At 39.0% G+C, this 22,994-nt stretch overlaps 1 protein-coding gene across 1 annotated transcript in view; it reads left to right on the forward strand.

Annotated features, from left to right (window-relative positions):
- The window catches only part of ARID2 (AT-rich interaction domain 2), a 93,376-nt gene that overhangs the window by 41,713 nt on the left and 28,669 nt on the right, over nucleotides 1–22,994 (forward strand). Inside the window, exons 4-12 of the mRNA XM_056847773.1 lie at nucleotides 3,809–3,942; nucleotides 4,065–4,283; nucleotides 10,554–10,621; nucleotides 15,826–15,892; nucleotides 15,977–16,227; nucleotides 18,098–18,194; nucleotides 18,283–18,492; nucleotides 20,378–20,545; nucleotides 21,898–21,973. Of these exons, the coding sequence (XP_056703751.1) occupies nucleotides 3,809–3,942; nucleotides 4,065–4,283; nucleotides 10,554–10,621; nucleotides 15,826–15,892; nucleotides 15,977–16,227; nucleotides 18,098–18,194; nucleotides 18,283–18,492; nucleotides 20,378–20,545; nucleotides 21,898–21,973 (1,290 nt within the window). The remainder of the gene's footprint in view (nucleotides 1–3,808; nucleotides 3,943–4,064; nucleotides 4,284–10,553; nucleotides 10,622–15,825; nucleotides 15,893–15,976; nucleotides 16,228–18,097; nucleotides 18,195–18,282; nucleotides 18,493–20,377; nucleotides 20,546–21,897; nucleotides 21,974–22,994) is intronic.

Genomic DNA, 22,994 nt, shown 5'->3' on the forward strand with positions numbered 1-22,994 from the left:
CTAACATGGGCAAGATTACTTTTAGTATTTTTTTTTCCTGCTTCTGCCAAAGAAGTTCTGTGGAGCCTGGACTGTAGCATTTGGGTCCAGCATATGTACATTGCAAACTTTAACCAATACTACCTCCAATTACATAAAAGCTAATGATATGATTACGTTCTCCAACAAAGGAGTCTTCTTCCAGCTTGTGGCTGTTCTTTCAGTGGTCTTAAAATATGACTCTACATATTTCCCTTGAAGTCTCACATTTCAAATTATCACCTGTAGTTGATGATTTCTGGAGAGGTGGCATGACAGCTTTCAGTATCTTTTTATGAAGAATTGCCATAGGGATACCATATTTCTGCTCTTGTGCAAACCCATATTGATTAGTTTTGCTGGGCAAGTGATGTTTGACAACCTTCTGATTTGATACTATGCTGTGATAGAAGTACAAAGAAAGACACTTGCATTACCATGACATGAAAAAGATGCAAAGATATTACATTGTGTGAAAAAGAAATGTTAGGAAGCATTGGTTATTTATTTAGATATAAAAGGTATTCATATCCTGCAGGTAAATATATACATTAAAGTGTTAACCTATAATTGGCAGAGTAATCAACTAATTCTTTAATCAGACAGTACAAGTCAATTTTAATTGGGCTATGCACTTATTTTTTGACAATATTTAGGTTGTGCATGCTTTTAGTGTTTATTGCATCAATGTTGTCAAGAATGAAAATTCTTCTGTGCTAAAGGCAGATGTTTCAACGATTCTCAGAATTTTTTATATATATATTTTGTTAAAGAAAAGATTTAACATACATACTAACCATATATTCAGTGTATTGAACCTTCCAAAGGATGCCAGATATTTATAGCATTCTAAACGCATGACACATATTATTCTCATAAAATAACATAGCTGCTATCACAAAAAAGATATTCTTAACTGATTTTTACAGTTCTATATACTAGACCCTTCTTATAGATTTCAGCTGTTATTTGATTAGTCAGATTATACGTTGTTAATTCCAGTTTATAAAACTCGCCTCTAGGTTGTGCTTTACTATTATAGGAAGTTAAAATGAAATATTAAGGAAAGTATTTTCTTGTAACCAGGGTGAATTTGATTTAAATCAAAACAATTTAAATCACTAGTCAGTAAGACTGTATTTAAATCATGGTTTTCTACATAAACAACACTTCTCATGATGTTTCATTTGGGCTACCAGGCCTTGCATTTCTTTGTTGCAGTGTACATTTTGCACATATGCCTTCCTTAACCATAGGTAGAGGAACTTCATTAAAATATTCCCAAACTCGGTCTCTTTTATGGCCTGCTGGTATTATAGGTTTTCTCCTCCAGGGAGAAAATAATGTGATAAACCTCAGGCTATACACACAAAGATCCCAAGATGTGGAGAATTCTGATCAAATGGTTTCCCCATCATTTTTACTGCTTACTCCACCCTGCTCACACTTAGCTCCTTGTGCAGATCTACTCCAATCAATATTCTATTCATTTAATTTCTTGAAATTTAGCATTTAAGAGGTAAGAGGTTGATTTTGTATGCATAGATTTGCAAAAGAGCAATGGGACTAAGGTCCTTTTCTCCACTCTGTATGTTTATTTTATAACATTTTTGCTGTGAAAAAGAGGCATGTTTTGTCTGCAGACACACATTCTTAGCTTTGAGAACTGCAAAACCAAGCCTGTGATAATATCTTCTAGTTAGAAAAATTGCCCAAAATAATCTTATAGAACAAGACATTGTGAATGGATTGATGGAATTTATTTACCAAAAAAATTAAACATTGCATGCTCCAGCCTCATGCTACATAATTAAAAACTAATCCTTATTTCACGATGAATAACCTTTAGACTATAATGAATTTTAATTAGAAAACTATCTTTAAATAGATTTTCCTCAAAATGCATTTTATAAAAAAAATCCAACTTAAATTTTTAAAATTAGATTTTTTAATTTTTTTTAAAAAACGTTGATTTTTATCCACCTTGCTTGTAACAGAAAAGTGATAGGTTTTGTTCATTATGTTGCAAGTTTTCTTAGTATTAAAAGGGCAAATATGGAATTTTGGAGTTTTTGAACTATGTAAATTTATAAAACTGAATCGGTCAATAAAGAGGTAGTTAGTGCCTTTTTCAAAAACAACCTGTGGGCAATCTAAGCTTAAAAAGAGCTCTGCAGGAATAGATCAGAGGTCCATCCAGTCCCATATTCTATCTTGCCTCTCAGCAGAGCATGGTCAAACATCCTTCACTGCTTTTGCCCCCTCCCTCCTCCAGCAGCTGGTGTTCAGTGGCATTACTGGCTCTGGAGCTATCTAAGCTAGTGGCTGTTACTACAACTTGTTGCAGTCAGTGTCATAAATTAATTGCGTATTGTGTGAAGATAAATTTAACAAAATGTAAATATAGTAATGGCATAGCCTTTATGCTGAACTATCAGCAGCCAGAAAAAGTTAATAAGATTGTGGGTTCTAGTTCTGTGAGGAAGCAGGCCTACAAAAATATCAGTTACCGATGCTAATTCAGGCAGTTAAAACTTGGTCTCCTTAATTCCTCATCATAAATGGGTAACTGCTTCCCCTGTAATCTTGTTTTCCTTTACAAGCAGGAAGCATTTTGGAGCTTCATACCTAAGCATCAGATATACGTCCTTTAAATATTTTTCCTTTTTAAAGAAATGTCAAGCGATGTGGAATAGTTTGTTTTATAGCATAATCTGTCTCTGAGTTTCTTCATGCAAACAAATAGGGCTATGGAAAGACCCTTACACCTGATCCTTCAAATCATAATTTAGAGGGAAACCTGAACTAATCCTGTATTCGTTGGTTAAGTTGTTTCGTAGTTCTGTTCTACATAAGTTAAGATGTGGCTATCAGCTTCTGTAAAGGATGCAGTCAATGCACTCAATCTGTAGGTGTGATGGTATAGTGGTATAGAGAGCCAGTGTGATGGTATAGTGGTTAAGAGCAGTGGATAGATGGATAGATTTGTTTATTTGTGGCCCTTGGCCAGATAAAACAAGCTACATGGACTAAAATGGTCTTACCGACAAAGGTTTACAGTCCGAGTCTTAAATCACTTAAAATAAATAAATAAATAACATCCAAGTTACATCTGCCGTTTGGACTAAGAGACTACTCTGTGGCAACGAATTTTCATTGCAGCCGTACAAAATTTTGCTACCTGAGAGGTGATTGAGGGATTATCTCCTTGTAGGAGCTTTTCTGTCTTTTCTTTCCCTGTCGGGTCCCATTCTCAGTATGAGGGTAAGAGCAGTAGACTCTAATTTGGAGAACCAGGTTTGATTCCCCACTCCTCCACATGAAGCCTGCTGGGTGACCTTGGGCTAGTCACAGTTCTTTCCGAACTCTCTCAGCCCCATCTACCTCGCAAGGTGCCTGTTGTGGGGAGAGGAAGGGAAGGTGATTGTAAGCCGCTTTGAGACTCCTTACAGTAGAGAAAAGTGGAGTATAAAAATCAACTTCTTCTTAATGAAAGGTTTGTAATTAGATTGATTGACCTGCAATGCAGTGAAAATTGAATGCAGTTAAAAAGCATATAGAAAATCCTTCTGAAGAGTCTGTGTTTCTTAATGGGATAGCATCTTCCAAACTAAAACGTTATTCTGTTGAAGACCATTGTAATTTAGTATATTTAGATTACAAACCTTGAACCAAAATTTTAAAGATTTGTTCAATACGCTTCTAAAAAGAAAATAAGTTACAATTTCTTGTGACTTTGCAATACAGCGTACAGTTGTGTATACTGAAAAATCTTTGCTATTCTTTTCAGTTATCTAGAAAAGTACGAGAAAGTACATCACTTTGGAGAGGATGATGATGAGGTACAACCGGGCAATCCGAAGCCACAACTTCCTATAGGTGCAATTCCGTCTTCGTATAATTACCAGCAGCACGGCGTGTCAGGTATACTTTGACAAACTAGTGAATTTTACTAATCAGTATATCTAATTCCCACCTGTGCCCCCTATCTGCGGATACTTGAAGTTGCAGTTTTACTAATAGTGTACTTTTGCCTTCATAAACAGATTTTCTGCGACAAAGTTATGGGCTATCTATGGACTTTAATTCACCAAATGACTATAATAAACTGGTGCTTTCTCTGTTATCTGGACTCCCAAATGAAGTGGACTTTGCTATTAATGTGTGCACTCTTCTATCAAATGAAAGCAAGCATGTTATGCAGCTTGAAAAGGACCCCAAAATCATCACTTTACTGCTAGCTAATGCTGGGGTATTTGATGACAGTAAGTTTATGTCTCATATAACCTTCTAAAGAATAATTGTTCAAACTGCTGTTTAGTAGCACTTTCTTATTTGTTGTTCCAGCATGCTCTTGCCTTTTTGATGTTTAACCTACCTGTAGTTTGTGTATATAATGTAGGCTTTTTAATGATTTATGCAAATATTCACTCTATTTTGGGCAATGAAGTCTATGCCTTGTTTGAAAGAGCCTCATATCTGCAGTACCAGTACTATAAGTACCAGAACTTGCCTGCAAGCCAGACACTGTGCATGGATACTGGCATCTACGTTTAGGGTGATCCACTGAGGTCAAAGACAGAGCTGAAAAGATTTTGTGACTTCAGGAACTGAACCAGTCCTTCAGTAATTAGCATTGTTCTGTTGGGAGCCAGGATGTTTGATAGCTTCTGCAGAATTCTACGGTGCATGTTTATGGGAATCTCTTTGAAGATTGCAACATAAGAGAGGATGGTTTACATGTACCTTTGTTGATTGGACTTCTACAGGGTGTGATTTGAATTTTTTTTTTTATGATTTTTTAATGTTGTTTTTCTAATACTGTAATCTGCCTGGAGTCTCAATGAAAAAAAGCAGGCTATAAGTAAAGTAAATAAATTTTCCTTTGACAGAAGGAACATCTTGCAGAAGAGCCTCTTTCATCAGGAGAAAGCACCTTCCATGAGAGGAAATCATGTCCCTTAGCAGAATGGATTCACTGGGTCCATTCCTGCATTACATACAAGTCGTACTATTTTAGCATCTTCTATGCATCACAGAAAGGTGCAGCCATATCCTGCTTGGAGTGGAACAGGCTCTAGTTACAGGATTTTGTTTGCCAAAAATTGGCTAGGGCCTTGAAAATGGAAATTAATGAACCAGTAGGATTAGTTTTGTAATGTGAACATAGATGAGAACTGTTGCTGAAGAGTTCTACTTCTGAAATGCTCAGCATAATAGTCAAATATGCACCATTATGTCCTCATATCAATATCTGCATTGAGATGGACTAAATTTTATCTTGACCCTTTCGATCAAGACAAGTAGGATTCATTGCTTTATTTGCTTTAAGAGTTTCTGCTAGCTGTGTTCCAACTGAAGATTGTACTACACTTTCTTTATGTAACGTATAGAGGACAAACAACTGCAATACCATCTTCACTCTAGAAAAGAACGTAGAAGATTTATTTATTTTAATGATTTATCTACTACTCCATAGAAAGCAAGCTGTGGACATGGTTTGCAAAAAGATTAAATTACGTAAAACTTGCTAAAACCTTTTATCACAGCTTCCCAAAATATATTTCATATTGCTTCTTCAGAATAAGGATAAGAATGCCATGCAATTCACATACAGATATATGCAAGGTTTCCAGTTGTGTATAAGACTACCTTGTAGTCTCAGTGAATCACACTGATGGGAAACCAAACATGAGCAGAATTGATTCAGGGAAACTTCTAGAATAAACTTAAAAGAAATTTCTTGCACTGAGGGGGAGGTCATCTTGACATGTGAGATTCCCATCTGTCCGTCAAGGAAGGAGGACTAAAATTCTTCCAGACTTCTGGTCTCCTGGGCAGAGTCACCCACTTTCCTCAGTTCATTTCTTGCCTCATTAAGGAGAGCAGGTTTTTGTAGGAACTGCTCAGCAAGGACCCTACAGCTCAGCAGAAAGCACCTAATACTCCTATTTCTACTCTTTTTTACCTTTTTCTTCTCACGTCTTTATTGAACACATGAAGCTGCCTTCTACTGAATCAGACCCTTGGTCCATCAAAGTCAGTATCGTCTACTCAGACCGGCAGCCGCTCTCCGGGGGCTCAGGCAGAGGTCTTTCACATCACCTACCCGCCTAGTCCCTTGAACTGGAGATGCCGGGGATTGAACCTGGGGCCTTCTGCATGCCAAGCAGATGCTCTACCAGCCATTTCTCGATTTTGCCTACTCCTCCCCCTACCCCCTGAGGGCGGAATGGCTGAGGCAATGGAGAACACAGAGAACTCAACAAAGCCTCAGATGGCTTCATGTCCAAGGAGGATGGGGGCCCTCTTGTCTTCCCAAAAACAGAAGGAAGGAACTACTTCCTGGTGCAATCAAGCAGGCACAGACCTTCAGAAGAGCGGCCAATGGCAGACAAGGTGATGTGGCAAGAGGGAGCATGCTGCACAGTTTGACCATGCCTTGAAGGATGCCTCAGTGGTAGCAGCCGATTCTGTTGGGAAAGTCCTCCATACCAATAAAGATGGCAGACACTTGGGCTCAGCTCTCATGACTGTAGCAGAGCAGTCACTGAGACAAAGCACCATAGTAGAGCAAGGTACAGGATGCCTGCCCTCTCTTCCAGTCCCAGTTTTCCGGATTTCTCCTGGAGATAGCAAGCTGGCTTCACCATGCAATTTTGGAGGAAGTCCGGCCCCTGCAAGAGCAGGCTGTGCGTTCCCCACGAGGGAGCTGGAAAAGATACCGTTCAAGGTCCTCCTCCAGATCATATTCCCCCTCTTCCTATGGATTGTTTAGATGGGGAAGTAGGAAGGGTTCCTCAGGGGGCAGGTTGCAAGGAACTAGCTCTGGCTGACTAAAGTAGCACAAACAACAACACACGGCAGTACACAGGCTCCTCCCTTCTCACAGCAACCCAGCCCCGTCCTACAGGGATAGAGGGAAACAAACAGTTCTTCTGATAAGGAAGAAGGGGAAATGTCTGAGGAGAATAGTCCCAGAGCAACCCAAATTTCTCTTTAACCAAGAGGACTGTCGTACTATTAGCCAAGCCTGTGATGGCTGTGGAACTTTCAGAGTCCTCAGAAAATGGGGAAGAGATCAGTCCTAAAGCCAAACCCAAAGGGAACAAGAAATTTCCCCCCAGATTACCTAATGTGGAAAAAGTAGTGCTGGCCCCAAAATTCTTTGAGAACCAAATAAAGAGGAATGGGCAAACCTCCTTTCTAATAAACAGAATCTGGGTTAGGAAAAAGGTTTTATTCTTTGCCAAACCACACTATAAATCTCTTATAGGTTCCATTAGTAGATGTTCCTATCATAGCTCTCCTCTCTGGGAATTTGGTTTCTATAGACAGGGATGGATCTCTGTGTAGCCAACTGAAACGTCAGTCAGATTATGCTCTCAGAAAATTCCATGAGGCCTCAGAAATTAGGGCATCAGCCACATCTGTCTGTGAGGGCTTCCATCATTTGGGATGGGAAGCTGGTTCAGCTGATTCCGGAGGAGAACACAAAGACCAGGGAAGGTGCTAGTGGGCTCTTTAAAGTGGTCACTTTTATGGCTGATGGCACTATGGACACACTACATCAGTAGTGGCACATAGAAGCCTGTGTCTCAGAGCATGGCAGGCTAACTACCATTCCAATCCAATATTAGCGTCCTTTCCATTTTAGGGAAATAAACTCTTTGGAGACAACATGAATGGCATCTTGTTAGAAACCAAGGATAAGAAGAAAGCCATTCTTAGAGCATATAGATGATAGGAACCCTTCACATTCTTTTTGAAGCCAGCATACTCTGTCATGCCACTAGAATAGTCTCTGCATCAAGAATTTATAACTCTTTGTGGAAGGCATATACCAGGTTGTGCAAATGGAAACGCTTAGACCCATTCGCTATTGTGCTACACCAAATCCTGGAGCTCCTGCAAAATGGTGTTGACCAAAATATGCTATACAGACAAGCGGCAGCCCTAGTTAACAGTGGTCCCAGAAATTTATGGATGCCTGATATCCAGACATCCTCACATAGTCAGGTTTCTTAAAGGAGAACCCCCAATTTTGTCCAGTCAGATTTCTCAAAGGATAGCCCTCCAGTTGTTCATAGAGTTCCTTCTTGGCAACTACACATAGCCTTGTCGGCGCTCACTCAACCTCCATTTGAAACTGAGAGCAATTCCACTAAAATGGTGGAGAATGACAGTCCTGTTTCTGACAGCTGTAATTTCAGCCAGATGGTTCTAGGCATCAGGAACTCTATCTACCAGAAAAGATCTGTGTTTTTTGCAAGGACAAGTGGTCCTAAGAACAGATCTAACATTCAATCCAAAGGTCAGTACTTCACCTGCTCCCAGGAAATATCATTGCCTCTATTGTTCCCAAAACCATCCCATTCCAAAGAATGAGTGGCACACGCTAGGTCTTCACAGAGCCCTAAGGATCTACATTAGGCACACAGCATCAAGGGACAAAGTATCTAGAGTAGTGTTTTGTCTGAGGCAGTGCATCTCATACACTTACTAAGCTAGAAATTCCAAGTACCACCTAGAATTACAGCTCACTCCATTTGTAATGCTGCAACTAATGCAGCATTGGATGCCGAAGCTTCTACTGAGAAAATCTGTAAGGTGGCCACATGGTCATCTCTGTCGACCTTTGTCACACTCTACAAAATAATTACCCTCACCTCAGCAGATGCAGCCTTCAGAAGGAGGGTGTAACAGCAAGTGGTGCAAGTGGACTGATTTTCCCACTCTACATGGGATACAACTGCTTTTGGACATTCCATGTCAAGATGCCTTCCCACTCAGAGCGAGATAGGAACATTGGTGCTTACTGTAAGGGTTCCTTCTGCTCTGAGGAAGGGAGGTATCTTGTCCCACCCTGATTTAAAGGGGGGGATAACAAGCTGTTTTCTCCATGTTAATGCCTTCTCGTTTCCTGTCCTAACATGCTTCCTGTTTCCTAAAATGTTGAATGGTGTACTTAATATTTTAGTATAGATACTGTTTCTGGAGTTACCGAACTGAGGAAAGTGGGTGACTCTACCCAGGAGATAGGAAGTCTGGAAGAATTTTAGTCCTGCTTTCATGATGGGCATCTGGGAATCACCCAAGTCAAGATACCTTCCCTTCCTCATAGCAGAGAGAACCCTCACAGTAAGTGCCGATGTTCCTTTTTGGTACTGGATGTACCCTCTAAGAACACCAGGTAGCGGAGTGCGTGCTCAAGAGAGGGCAGAGTTGTACTTCCACTCAGTTCTTTGACTGTCACCGTGGAGACATTATGAAGAACTTCTCCACTAGCTATGCCTGTTTTAAAACAACCTAACCCTTTTCAGATTGTGTTGAGAATGCATTCTCTTTTCATCTTTTTTTAAAAATCTTGTCTTGTTGGCCATTTTCCCTCTTCATTTTTGTTCCTTAGCCTCAGTGAAGGCTAAGTTTAGTCATTCCGATAGGTGTTTTTCCAATGCCCTTTGCAAACTGAGAAGAAACCAAGGTGCCTAAATAGCTCTTTTTTGTATATGTCCTAGGATTTCTGTGCCCCATAATTATATGTCCCTCCACTTAATGGCTTAGAGCATGGATCCTTAGTGCCTGTGGACCCGTCAACACCTCTCCTGGCGCCCCCAAGTGTTTTTAGAAAGTGGGTAGGAACAGATAGGGCCCTTGACCAGCAGGACTTCTGATTAGTCAGGTGGAGATCTGGCTCACTGTGCATATTTAAATGTCATTTTGGCAGTAGCTGCCACCTCAATGTTGGTTTTGTTCTCCTCTTTCCCAGTGTATTTTTAAAAAAATACTGTTCTTCTCCCCTACACTTGGGCATCCTCTGTGTGCGTGGCTCCCCCTCCCGTGGCAGCAGTTGTGGTTGCACTCGCTGCTCTGTATCAGAATTCCAAATGTGCCCACAGGTTCAAAAAAGTTGGGGATCCCTGGCTTAGAGCCATGTCTTAGTTGTTGCACATCCCTCTGCTCATAACTTTGTCAAACTTTTTCACCACATAAATTCCTTCCAAGAAAATTCTGAAATCTCCATTATTGCACTCATATCAAAATTAGAGAAATGAACAACTTTATGTGAAGAAAAGGAATGTGTTTAAGTGCAAAATCAGATATTTCATACCAGTTTTGCTTTTGTCAGCATCAATTTGGGGGGGGGTCTGTGGGAATTTTTTTAGAGACTTGTTTTTCTTATGATGTATATATAATAAGTACCATTTACTTCCTTTGTCAGGTCTGACAAAAAACCTTTTCAACAATTTAACTGTAGTCAGACCCATTTAGGCTTAGAATTGTGGTTTGCTTGAGATAATAGATTTGCCCTTGAAAAGAGAGGACATTTCTCTAGTCCTTGTTGTAATCTGTGACATCCTGATCCAGGCAAAAGAATGCACAGAAAATTACCTCTTTTAATGGACAGTAATACAGCTGCTACCATAGAGCAATAAGTCCACTGCAACTTGGCTTACTTGGTGTTTGGATTATCTGTAGTATTGTCAATGCTTTATGGACAGTGTTTAATTGTAACAATGCTTTTTAACTCATAGCTTTAGGTTCATTTTCTACAGTATTTGGTGAAGAATGGAAGGAGAAAACGGATAGAGATTTTGTTAAGGTAATCTTAAAAGCTTGAGATGTTTTTGATTTATTAAGAAAAGGTTATAAAATATTTTCTGTGTACTAGAACTGTACTTATTCCTCAACAATATATTTTGTCTTTAAACAGTAATTTCAGATTTGATACACACACAGAGAGCACTCAAGAGATTTTTTTAAAGGGGCATGGTAAAAGAGAATGCCAGATACTTTAGAAGGTTAACAGCAGAGTCCTTTGCGAACTTACTTCAGTCTAGGCCCATTTATTTCAATATGATTTGACTGGGGTAACTCATCAGAGGACTGCACTGCTAGAAAACTAAGACAGATTTTTTTTGGACTTGTATCCTGCCCTCTATCTCAGCTGAAGTTAGGCTCAGAGTGGCTAACATCAAGTGAAACACCATAAAACAACAATAAAATATACAGGAGAGATTCAATCCTAGATTAAAACCAATAGTTTCTGTATTTAAAGAGAGTAGGCACTCATACTATAGGCACACAGGGCCACAGCCATATGAAAATGGAGTGGATGGGTAATGTCTGTAGTGACACAATCAGTTTACTGAGTATTGGCAACATTTAGAATCTTCTAAGCTCTCATTAATACAATTCACAATTATAAGAACTAGAAAATGCTGTCACCTGTATATACAATTTCAGTTGAGCTTTACCTGACGACCTTGTTCATAGAGGTCAGCATTTTTTTCTTGGCAGATGCAGTGTTCATTTTAATCCACTGTTCAGTGTACATTTGGATTGCAATGCTGCACACTAATGCTGAAAAACTGAAATTCATGTGCAAGATTTTGATCTTGCGATAGATACAGGTGTATTACGAGCCCTGTTCAACCTTTTTCCAAAGAGTGAATGTTTTAACTAGGCCTTGTTGATGAAATTTGCCCACTAGATGGCAGGATCTGCTATATTAATAGACAAGCAAAACAACATGAGCTAAAGCTTCTGTGTAGAATTGCTCATTACCTTACATTTTACAACAAATGGATTAATGATCGTATGTAGCACAGATTGGTTGTGATATGTATGGTGATGGCCTGATGGAATCAGTGCAAAATTTAACAAACGTTTCCCTGACCAGTTTTTAGAGAATATGTGTACTGAAATAAAATTTAGTCTGCTTGTATAATTCATGTTTAATTTAATTGGTAGAGGAATAGTGAAACCAAGAAAAATTTTCCATATATCATTATTTGCTAAATTTGTCAATCAGCTATTATTAATTTGTAATATATCATTTTTACAAAGAAGTCAAAAGTTATTAAATATAAATAGAAGAATAGAGATTCCCTATTAATAGCAAACTGTAAAATTTAGTATTAAGCCTTATCTGTCACCAAGAATTTTCCTTCGCCTTAATTTTCTTGGATATACTGGTGTACTAAAATTTGAGAGTGGGGATGGAAACACATTTTCTCAGTTGCTTATAGCAGTGCCAGCATAAAACCACTTTCAGCTAACAAGTTCCAGAGGAGTAGCCATATTATTACATTGTAGCTTAAGCAACAAGAGAACTTGAATGGCACCATAAGACTGACATATTTATTATGAGATGGAACCCTCTTCATCAGATGTATGAACTGTTAGAACAGGCATGCATGCATGCACATACTCACAAAGAAATATAAATAGAAGGAAGGGGAAGTCTGATTCACTATAGTGGGATGCCAGAAGAAAACATGGTCTGGTCAAAAGAGCAAACAGGCTAAGGAGATGCCTTAAATTGAAGGTCACATTCCTTCCCATATTGGATTGTTCAGGGGAATGGGAGGTCCATCTGCATATCCCACATCCCTGTCCACCCCCCCTTCTGTTTGCCTGAGGAACACAAGCTCAGTGAGGCGAAGAATAGAAGGGAATATAGGAGGCATATAGCCTGACATTCCAAGTGCCCATGTGTATTTATTGAGAGACAGGGCGAATGGTTTGGGGTGGGCTCTGTTATGGTCTGTGGAAATATTTATTCCCCGTATCCTTTATTATTGTCAAGAAGGCCACAGATTGTTACCTGTATGTGCATGTGAAAATGTACTGTATTATAATTCGTTTTGTTAATTACATCAGTTCAGATAATTGCGTCTGAGGAATGACAGTACTAAATATGTGTGCTTGCTTAGTCTTAAGCCTGAACAGTGTAGTTACAGTGCGTATTCTTAAAAACATAAAAGAAAAGAAGAAGCTTGGATGCATTCCAAAGTTCTATTTCTAAGTGTTATACTCTGTGTAGTACCACAGTACAAGCTAAAACCTACTTTAAGACTGTTGGTAACACTATGTCTAAAAATATCCATATGTTGTAAATCCTAGTTTCCCTTCTGTTAATTGATGGCATGATCTTGGTTAAAATTATATTGTAGTTAGGTTTAAATAAGGGAACATATTAAGCTGATTAACGTATTATTAGAGAGCCAGCATGATGTAGTGGTTAAGATGTTGGGCAAGGGCCTGGGAAACCCAGGTTCAAATCACCACTTGCTCCATGAAAGCTTGCTGGGTGACTTTGGGCCAGTCACACACTCTCAGCTTTGACCCTAGCTAGTATTTGGATTTGAGATCTCTAAGAAATACCAGGGTCGTGACACGGAGGCAGGCAATGGCAAACCACCTGCGAACATCTCTTGCCTTGAAAACCCTACAAGGTTGCCATAAGTCAGCTGTGACTTGATGGCGAACAAAAGAAAAAAAGGGGTATTATTTCCACTGCTGTACTTTTGATGAACAGTAAAGAGATTATGGCTCATGGTCATGTTAGTTGTTATGCTGCATACCTGAATTGGTTCTTCCTTGATCATTAAAAGCATGCTACAGGGCTTAAAATGCAAGGGAGGGCTGTGCTTTTCTTCCTCTTCCTACCAAGTGTGAATCAGTACCATTTTCTTGTCATGATACTTGTAGTGAAACACAACTCGATCCACCTATTCCCTTCTGTTAAGTGAGAGACACCTCACTAATAGAGCTAGGAAAGGGCAAGAGTCCAGTCGAACCTTAAAGACTAACAAAAATATTTTCTGGTAGGGTATGAGCTTTTGTGAGCCGCAGCTCACTTCTTCAGATACAGCTAGAATGTATCTGAATGTATCTGAAGAAGTGAGCTGTGGCTCACGAAAGCTCATACCCTACCCAAAAATATTCTTGTTAGTCTTTAAGGTGCTACTGGACTCTTGCCCTTTTCTACTACTGCAGACAAACACGGCTACCCACTGTGAATTATCTAGTAGAGCTAGCCTTCTTTGTAGCAAGGCGCCTCATATAGCTGAAGGAGTTTGTGGATCATAGCCAATGAATGCAGACTTTATTGTCGAAGGCTTTCACGGTCAGAGTTCATTGGTTCTTGTAGGTTATCCGGGCTGTGTAACCGTGGTCTTGGAATTTTCTTTCCTGACGTTTCGCCAGCAACTGTGGCAGGCATCTTCAGAGTAGTAACACTGAAGGACAGTGTCTCTCAGTGTCAAGGGTGTAGAAAGAGTAATATATAGTCAGAAAGGGGTTGGGTTTGAGCTGAGTATTGTCCTGCAAAAGTATTGTCCTGTAAGTATCAAGATAATGTGCTAATGAGGGTATGGTATGTTAATATGGAACCATTGTATCCTGAAGTGATCTGTTAATGTGTGTAATCCAAAACTAATCTGTATGGCTATTGTTGAATGTTGTCTTTGTCTGGAGGTTTTTCAGGGCAGGAAGCCAAGCCTTATTCATTCTTAAACTCTCCTCTTTTCTGTTAAAGTTGTGCTGATGTTTGTGAATTTCAATGGCTTCTCTGTGCAATCTGACAAAATAGTTGGTAGAATTGTCCAGTCTTTCAGTGTCTTGGAATAAGACCCTGTGTCCTGTTTGTGTCAGTCCATGTTCAGCCACTGCTGATTTCTCAGGTTGGCCAAGTCTGCAGTATCTTTCATGTTCTTTTATCCTTGTTTGTATGCTGCGTTTTGTGGTCCCGATGTAAACTTCTCCACAGCTGCAAGGTATACGATATACTCCTGCAGAGGTGAGGGGGTCTCTTTTGTCTTTTGCTGATCGTAGCATTTGTTGTATTTTCTTGGTGGGTTTAAACACTGTTTGTAGGTTATGTTTTTTCAAAAGTTTCTCCATCCTATCAGTGACTCCTTTAATAAATGGCAAGAATACCTTTCCTATGGGAGACTGTTTTTCTTGAGTTTTCTGATTTTTGTTTGGTTCAATGGCCCTTCTGATTTCATTCTTGGAGTAGCCGTTTGCTAGCAGTGCGTGATTTAGATGGTTAGTTTCTTCCTTGGTAGTTTCTTCTACCAACTATTTTGTCAGATTGCACAGAGAAGCCATTGAAATTCACAAACATCAGCACAACTTTAACAGAAAAGAGGAGAGTTTAAGAATGAATAAGGCTTGGCTTCCTGCCCTGAAAAACCTCCAGACAAAGACAACATTCAACAATAGCCATACAGATTAGTTTTGGATTACACACATTAACAGATCACTTCAGGATACAATGGTTCCATATTAACATACCATACCCTCATTAGCACATTATCTTGATACTTACAGGACAATACTTTTGCAGGACAATACTCAGCTCAAACCCAACCCCTTTCTGACTATATATTACTCTTTCTACACCCTTGACACTGAGAGACACTGTCCTTCAGTGTTACTACTCTGAAGATGCCTGCCACAGTTGCTGGCGAAACGTCAGGAAAGAAAATTCCAAGACCACGGTTACACAGCCCGGATAACCTACAAGAACCAATGCAGACTTTATTTGAAGATGGAAGGAAAATTAGATTACCTTTAAAAATGTTTTGAATGTTGGTGTTAAAGGTGACAGCGTTTCTTAAAACAAAATGATTTCTAGCGTATGGTTATAATGAGCTAAAATAGCATTGTTGTGTTGGGAAGAAAGTTTTAAAGAAAATAGTGAAGTGCCAACAGCTTGCCTCAAAAGCAGGGTGCGCTTTTATGTGGAAAGGGCACAGTAGAGAGCACTTTGGGAAGTGCATGATTCTGTCACTGCACACCTGCTGAAAATCTCTGTAGCCTTGCCGCTGTTAAGGATGAGGAGCCTGTAGCCCTACATCATAATCCACTATATCTTTGATGTCTTTTGCTGTATAACTAAGATATTATAAATTACACTCCCATTACTTTCCAATGGATTTTTCAGTTGTGATGCATACCTTGCTAGAGGAAACTTTTTAGAAAATCAATATGAATGTTTCTAATTTTGTTTAGTTTTGGAAGGATATTGTTGAAGATAATGAAGTACGTGACCTTATTTCCGACAGAAACAAATCTCAAGGTGAGTTATCTTGAATAAGCATTTGACTGTATCTGGTGTATCTAAAGCAGAAAAGATTAAAGTTGAATGCCTTATCTTTTATAGAGACACAATCAGAAGACTGGATATGGGAGTCTTTATTTCATCCACCGCGCAAGTTGGGCATTAATGATATTGAAGGACAGCGGGTTCTCCAGATTGCAGTGATTTTACGAAATCTTTCCTTTGAGGAGGGAAATGTTAAGCTATTGGCAGCTAATCGTACTTGTCTTCGTTTCCTGTTACTCTCTGCTCACAGTCATTTTATTTCTTTAAGACAGTTGGGGCTTGACACATTAGGAAACATTGCAGCAGAGGTAAGCAACAAACATGAAAGATGCTACCTTCTTAAATCTCTAAATTGGCATGATCTTGGGATTTAAAATCCGGGATTATCATAGGGAAATGAGGAAATTTAGGGGGTCTTCCCAGGATCGGTGTCTTGGTTTTTAAAATATCTCCTCAAAATGTTCAGTGACAATGTATTTATCCAAACTTCCATGAAGGAATGAGTTGGTAGATGTAGATCTTCCCCAGCAGGCTTGTGCCCCCCTCCAAGCCAATGCTGAGCGTCAAGCTTGCTGTTCTTGTGCAAAGGGAAGGAATTTCTCGCATTTCTGTCTTATTTTTATAGCTCTTTGTGCTTCCTGGCATATTGCTCACAAGAGAGTCCTTCAGCAATGGCTTTTGTGGGGCACGGGGCTGCTGGGAATATAGGGAATATCTTCTGCATAGATGTTTCAATCAATCCCAATATATTTTTGTGGGTGTTTTTGTGTTCTGAACACTGTCCATTGTGTCTCAGTGCCCTTCATGATCTGTAATTGCATGCTTTCTTGAGGATGGCATTGAATACCCCTGTTGGTTACAAGGATTAATTAAATATTAAAATAAGCTAAATAATATTTATATTTTTTGTTTGTTGACAGGTAATAGGATTAAGGAATTAACAGTGCAATTCTAAGAAGAGTTACACCCTTCTAAGCCCATTGACTCCGCTCGATTTAGAAGGGTGTGGTTCTGTTCAGGATTGGATTGTAAATTTCATCTAACCACATCAAAAATGCTGTACTTGGTCAGCAAGGAAAACAAAGGGAAAACATACCTACCTGAGATAATCCCCAAGTATAAATTAAATGTATGATTATATTAAATGTATGATCATGCTCTAACTACATTCAGGCTAGATCTTTTTAAAAACATTAAATAGCAAATAGTAAATTAGCTGGCCTCCATACCAATCTCAGAATCAGCAAAATGAGTGTCTGTACATTTGGGGACACCCCAGGCATGCAGAATAACTACTCTGTAAATTAGAAGGTGAGGGGTATCAGTCTGATAAATACTGAATAGGCTTCAGGAGCACAGAATGTTGAATGATGGAAAAGGAAGGTGGGGAGGGAAATTAGCCTGCTAAGCCCTCTGAGAACTTATTGAAAACTTGAAAGATATATTGTAGGAAATGGGAGGGGATTTTCAAACTGTTTTTCCCCTCCTGTGATTCCTAGCTGGCCCCCAGCTTGTAATACCTTTTGTTAAAATAGAAAGCCACATGTTGACAATAGTTGGAGTCAGACACTGTTCAGGCTTAACTGCTATTCTCCAAGCTTCCTCCCATTAGGCACTTAGCACTTAATGCAATGAAAAATGATGTGGCTGTCCCATACTGCCTTTGTGGTGCATTTGAAAAGAGCACCACATTCAGCTTTCTGTTCAGAGGATAAAAGTAATTTCTTCAAATTATGGAACTGTTCATTTAATGCTTATTTCCCCTGGGATCTTAAAAAAGTACAGGTGGATCTTCCACTAATAGCCACAGCTGCTGTCATCCAAATCCAGAGTTAAAATACTAGCGTAAATGTAGGTTTCAGTCCTGTACATTCTTTTCTTGGAAGTGAGTTACAGGCAGCTCAGTGGGATGTACTATTGAATAAATATGTATTTGACCAGACTGTGAGATCTTTTTCCTTTGAAACTTCATGTGTGATGTTGAATTCAACAATGGTTACACTGTCAGTTAAAGGAATAGGAATTCATTGTTCATATTAGTGAAATCATATTTCAAACAATGTGTAGTATATAAGTATTGAATGGGATTTTTAAGTAACTCTGGTAATAATAACTTTATGATGTGAATAAGTACATTATAAATATAGAAGTCAAGTAAATATTTGATTTTCTCTTCAGCTTCTGTTAGATCCTGTTGATTTCAAAACAACTCATCTAATGTTTCATACCGTTACAAAATGCCTAATGTCGAGGGATAGGTTCTTAAAAATGAGGGGTAAGCTCTTATCTAGTTAATTATTTTAGTTTGAATGGCTAGATAATATTTTCTTTTCGTCTCTAAAATACTCTTATTTGTGTTTCAGGCATGGAAATCTTGGGAAATCTTTGTAAAGCTGAGGATAATGGTGTCTTAATTTGTGAATATGTAGATCAGGAATCCTACAAGGAAATAATTTGTCATCTTACTTTGCCTGATGTACTTCTTGTAATATCTGCTCTAGAGGTGCTCTACTTGCTCACTGAAATGGGGGAAGTGGCCTGCAAAAAAATAGCTAAAGTTGACAAAAGTATAGGTGAGTGGAAAATTTAAAATATGCAAACAGTATAATGGGGTAGGATGCTGGAGTAATGGGGAACTGAGAAAGTTGCTGCTATGTGGTCCAGATGGTAGAAAGTTGGGCTTTTATTTAGGAGTACTAAATCCCTTTCATGCCTTTGACTTCTTATACACATGTGACCATGGCCAAGCTACTGTCTCTCATCTGCAATTTCCCAGTTGTAAAATGGGTTTTCTAGGGCTAGATCCAGCGAAGGGAATTTTGCTAACTTCCTCTTCTTTCGACAGCTCCCTGCAGAAAGCCCTTTCCCTAAAAACCACTCTTCAGAGACAAGAGACCCTTAAGAAATGTAATGTAGCATTGGGACAACAGTGGGAAGGGAAGTGTCCTCTCTGTGCAAAGAATTGAGCAAAAGAAACAGTTTCTGAAACTTTCTTGCAGTACATAGCAATATCACCCAACATTTTAAGAGATCCTCTGACCCTCACACCTGGCTTTTTAGGGAGCACAGGAGAATAAGTTTTTCAGAGCAGGTTAAGAGCTTTGGGGGTGTTCATGGGACCCTGTTTTGTTCTTTGAAAAGCAGTTTGGCACGGTGGCCAGGAGCACCTTCTATCAGCTACATCTGGTTCACCAGCTCTCTCGTTATCTAGACTCAGCCGATATGGCCATGCTGGTTTATGCTTCAAGGGAATCACTGTTGGATTACTGCAGTGCACTCTATGTGGGGCTGTCCTTGGACAAACCAGAAACTACAACTGGTCCAAAATTCAGCACCCTGACTATTGTCAAGCGCTAACCTTTGGAAACATATGTTGCCCATTTTGAAACCGCTACTTTGGCTGCCGGTCTGTTTCCTGAGTTTAGTTCAGGGTGCTGGTTATGACTTTTAAAACCCTTCATTGCCAGGGACCCATTGCTAGGACCGTCTCCTTCCATATATCCCTGTACACCAATTATGGTGTACAGGCAGCAGTCTGTTGGCTATTCCGCCACTTAGGGTGACCTGCCAACTATTGACCAGGGCCGGGGCCTTTTCCATCATGGCTCTGCCTATGTGGAATGGGCTCCCTGAAGAGGTGAGGGGAGCCCCCTTCTTGGAGATCTTCAGGAGGCGCTGCAAGGCTTGCTTGTTTGCCAGGACTTTTGAAGGGGTTTGAATAGCAGGCATCTCTGGGGGGGGAGAGATTTGGAGTTTATTTTATTCTGGTTTTAACTGAATGTTTGTAACTTGTCATTGCAAGCCACCTTGAACCATGAGGAAAGGCAGGGTATAAATGTTTTAATATAAATAAATAATAACTTTCCCATGAGTAGACCTCTACTAGCAGTTGTTTGGTTATAGTCCATAGTGACCAGTTTCACATCATTTCCTTCTAAGCATGAACACAGCCAATACTGTAAAGCACGTCAAATCTGCAAAGTGCTGTATTAAGGAGAAATTGTAGTAACCTGCATAAGGAACCTTTATTTTTACATTCTTCTCATCTTAGTATTTAAATTGATACAAAAGGAGAGTGATGCACACTGGGTTGGACCCAGACAAAACTGGCAATTTCCGCTGATTTCCCCCCTGTCCGCTACAGACCCTCCTCATGACCCTCCTCAGGGTCCCAGATCCCCCTGGAGTAGCATTTCATGGAGATCAGTGGGCTGAACCATTTAGCACATAAATAAGGAATAGGCCTTGCTGTAGCTTCACATCACTGAATCTCTTTTGAAGAATAAATAAAGGATAGCAATGTCGGTCTCAAGATCCTTTGTTAAACAGATTCACAAGTTTGCATTATTATGCCAAAAGTAAGTAATAGAACAATTTCTTCTGATGCCGTTAGATATAAAACTTTAGTGAATGGTTACACCTTTGTTGTAAAATTATAATTGATCATTAACATTTCAGAAACATTAGTGTGTCTGGTCTCAATGGACATCCAGATGTTTGGACCTGATGCACTCAGTGCAGTCAAACTTGTTGAACATCAGAGTACCAGCCACCAAGTACTATCTGAAATTAGACCACAGGCAGTGGAGCAGGTACCAGCACAGGCGCATGCACCCGCTCCCCCAGGTTAGTATTGCTCGAGGGAAATAGATTTTAATATAGAATTTTATGGTCTGTGTCTTTTGTCGTGTAATACCAAATGGCCCACACAAATATATTGAATCTTATCCATACTTCAGGAGTGGTGGTAGCCAAATATTTGGATATGTTCTGTGAAGCATATATAAGCTCTGCCTTGAAAGCATATATAAGCTCTGCTTGAAACACAAGCAGAGCGAAAAAAAATCTTGATCCCTGAAACCAGTTTTTCAAGTGTCATCTCTATTCAATACTGTAAAGAGAAAGTGGCTTCAAAACTAGTTCTTGTTATTTTGCCCTTTAAGTAAAATATGCAGATATTTTTTAATTTTTATTATTTTTCAAACAGAACAAATAAACATACATATTCTTAAATTGTTTTTTTGGGGGGTGTATCCTTGTGGTAGCTCCTAACCATTGAATAAACATGAAGAAAACTATCACCTGCTACTGATTCTTCAGTCCCTTTCTCACCTTTGCTGTTTTTCTGAGATATTAGTGTTCATAATCTAATAATAGCAGTAGAAGCCTTGACTTTGAAATCTTAATATTAGTTCACTCTGACTTTGCATGAATTTACTCAGTTCTTCTTACATACAAGACAGAAAGAGCAAACAGAAACCCTGGAGTATGCATACTTTAATTTTTTTAACATTGTAAGCGTTGATAATTATTAGTTTCTTTTTTGGTTATGCTTCATTGGGCTCTTTTGATACATGAAATAAATTTGTTTCTTCTTCATCGCCTGTGTACCTATGAAAACCATAGTAGCTGACAACAACGGACTAAAACAATGTAATGTTTCCTTAGATGAGTATGTGAATCCTGAAGGGGGCAAGAAAATGTGCTAATTCCTCTCTCGATTGTACAGGAGTAGGAATTCTGAGACTAATACATGGGTGAAAGCGGGGGCTGGATGACGATAAGGTGGTGTGGACAGCCCTGCTGTTCCAGTCATGGGTTGGGCACCACAGTGTCTGTACACAAGGGAAGGGAGCTTTACTGAGCCCTGTGCTGATTCCTCTGCATAAGAGCAGACCTTGTTCTTAAGTTTGAAATGGAATTAAAGACTCTTGCTATCTGTGACGTTCCTATATTTTAGGTTAACTAGAGTCAATAGCAACCAAAGTAAATTTATTTTCCAGGCTTGTTGCCAAGTGGCTCCAGGTGCTTCTGCTGATAGGTGGAGTTCAGAATTCGCTAACTTCCACAATCTTTAGGAAAGAATTGATGAGACTACAGATATTTATAGACCGCTGTGTTATAAGAAAAAATTTGAAAACCGGAATAACATATATCACTAACATCCTTGACCTCTGACTTGTATTTATTTTTCATAGCATCAAGAGCAGCACAACATGTTGCTCCACCACCTGGGATAGTAGAAATAGACAGTGAAAAATTTGCATGCCAATGGTAAGCACGTAATTCTATTAAAGCTTTTAATTGGTGAAGGGGGTGGGACACCCACCTCAGGTTACTGTCTTGATATTTCCCACAAAATAATCTGGTTTGTTTTGTTCCTTACAAAAACAAAAATGTTAAAACTTTGTTTTGGAGAAAATTAAACAGGTAATTGGAACATTCACCATATAGTTAAGAATTATTCATATCAGCTTTTACCAATTTGATTAATTTTAGTATAAAAGTATGGAGCTAGGATACAATCCTGGCAGAGAAACACATTTAAGTCCTGTGGTTTAATATTCACATTCATAATACCTGAGTCGGTTTTCAAGAGTGGCTGGGTGACATTCCTTTGCATTTTAATTACACTGTTTTGGTAAGAACCAAAAGGATGAAATCCTTTCTTCACAATGTGGGTTTTCAATTCACCCTGCCCTGAGAGGGAAATGAAGTGTTCCTTTCTGGTCAGATGGGTTGCATTCTGTACCTGAACACTTTCTTGAACATGAGCATTTTCAGGAGTTGTGTTATGTTAACCCGATGTGTACTTTATTCAATAGTCATCTGTAAGTTTTCTAATAAAGGATGGTTTGCAAATATTTATAATGATGACTCATAGATTAACTCAATATTTTTATCTAGTCAGCTTTTAAGTGGAACACTTTAATCTCAACCTAATGTGTATGAAATTAACTTTGTACAATCCTGAGTTATAATCATGATTAAGATATAAAATATGTAATTACTCTGAATTAATAAGAAATTTGTATATTCTTATCCAAGTGGTGGTGTAACGAGAGAGTCCCTCCCACATCTTATTAGAGGATCTGTAATAAACAATTTTTAAGGCTTTGCCTGTGGAAAACTGATCAGCAGCAGTTTTCCAGGATTTATAAATTAAAGGTGATTTACAACCTTTGATAATACAGAAGAGTGGGAGTAGAGTTCAGTTTTCTGAACTATTAACCAGCAAACCAGACAGTACACCTGTAGAAAATTTTATCTTTTATCGAGAAAAGAAAAGATGCTT

The sequence above is a fragment of the Euleptes europaea genome, chromosome 3, assembly GCF_029931775.1.
Source record: "Euleptes europaea isolate rEulEur1 chromosome 3, rEulEur1.hap1, whole genome shotgun sequence".
In the NCBI taxonomy this organism is placed as follows: Eukaryota; Metazoa; Chordata; class Lepidosauria; order Squamata; family Sphaerodactylidae; genus Euleptes; species Euleptes europaea.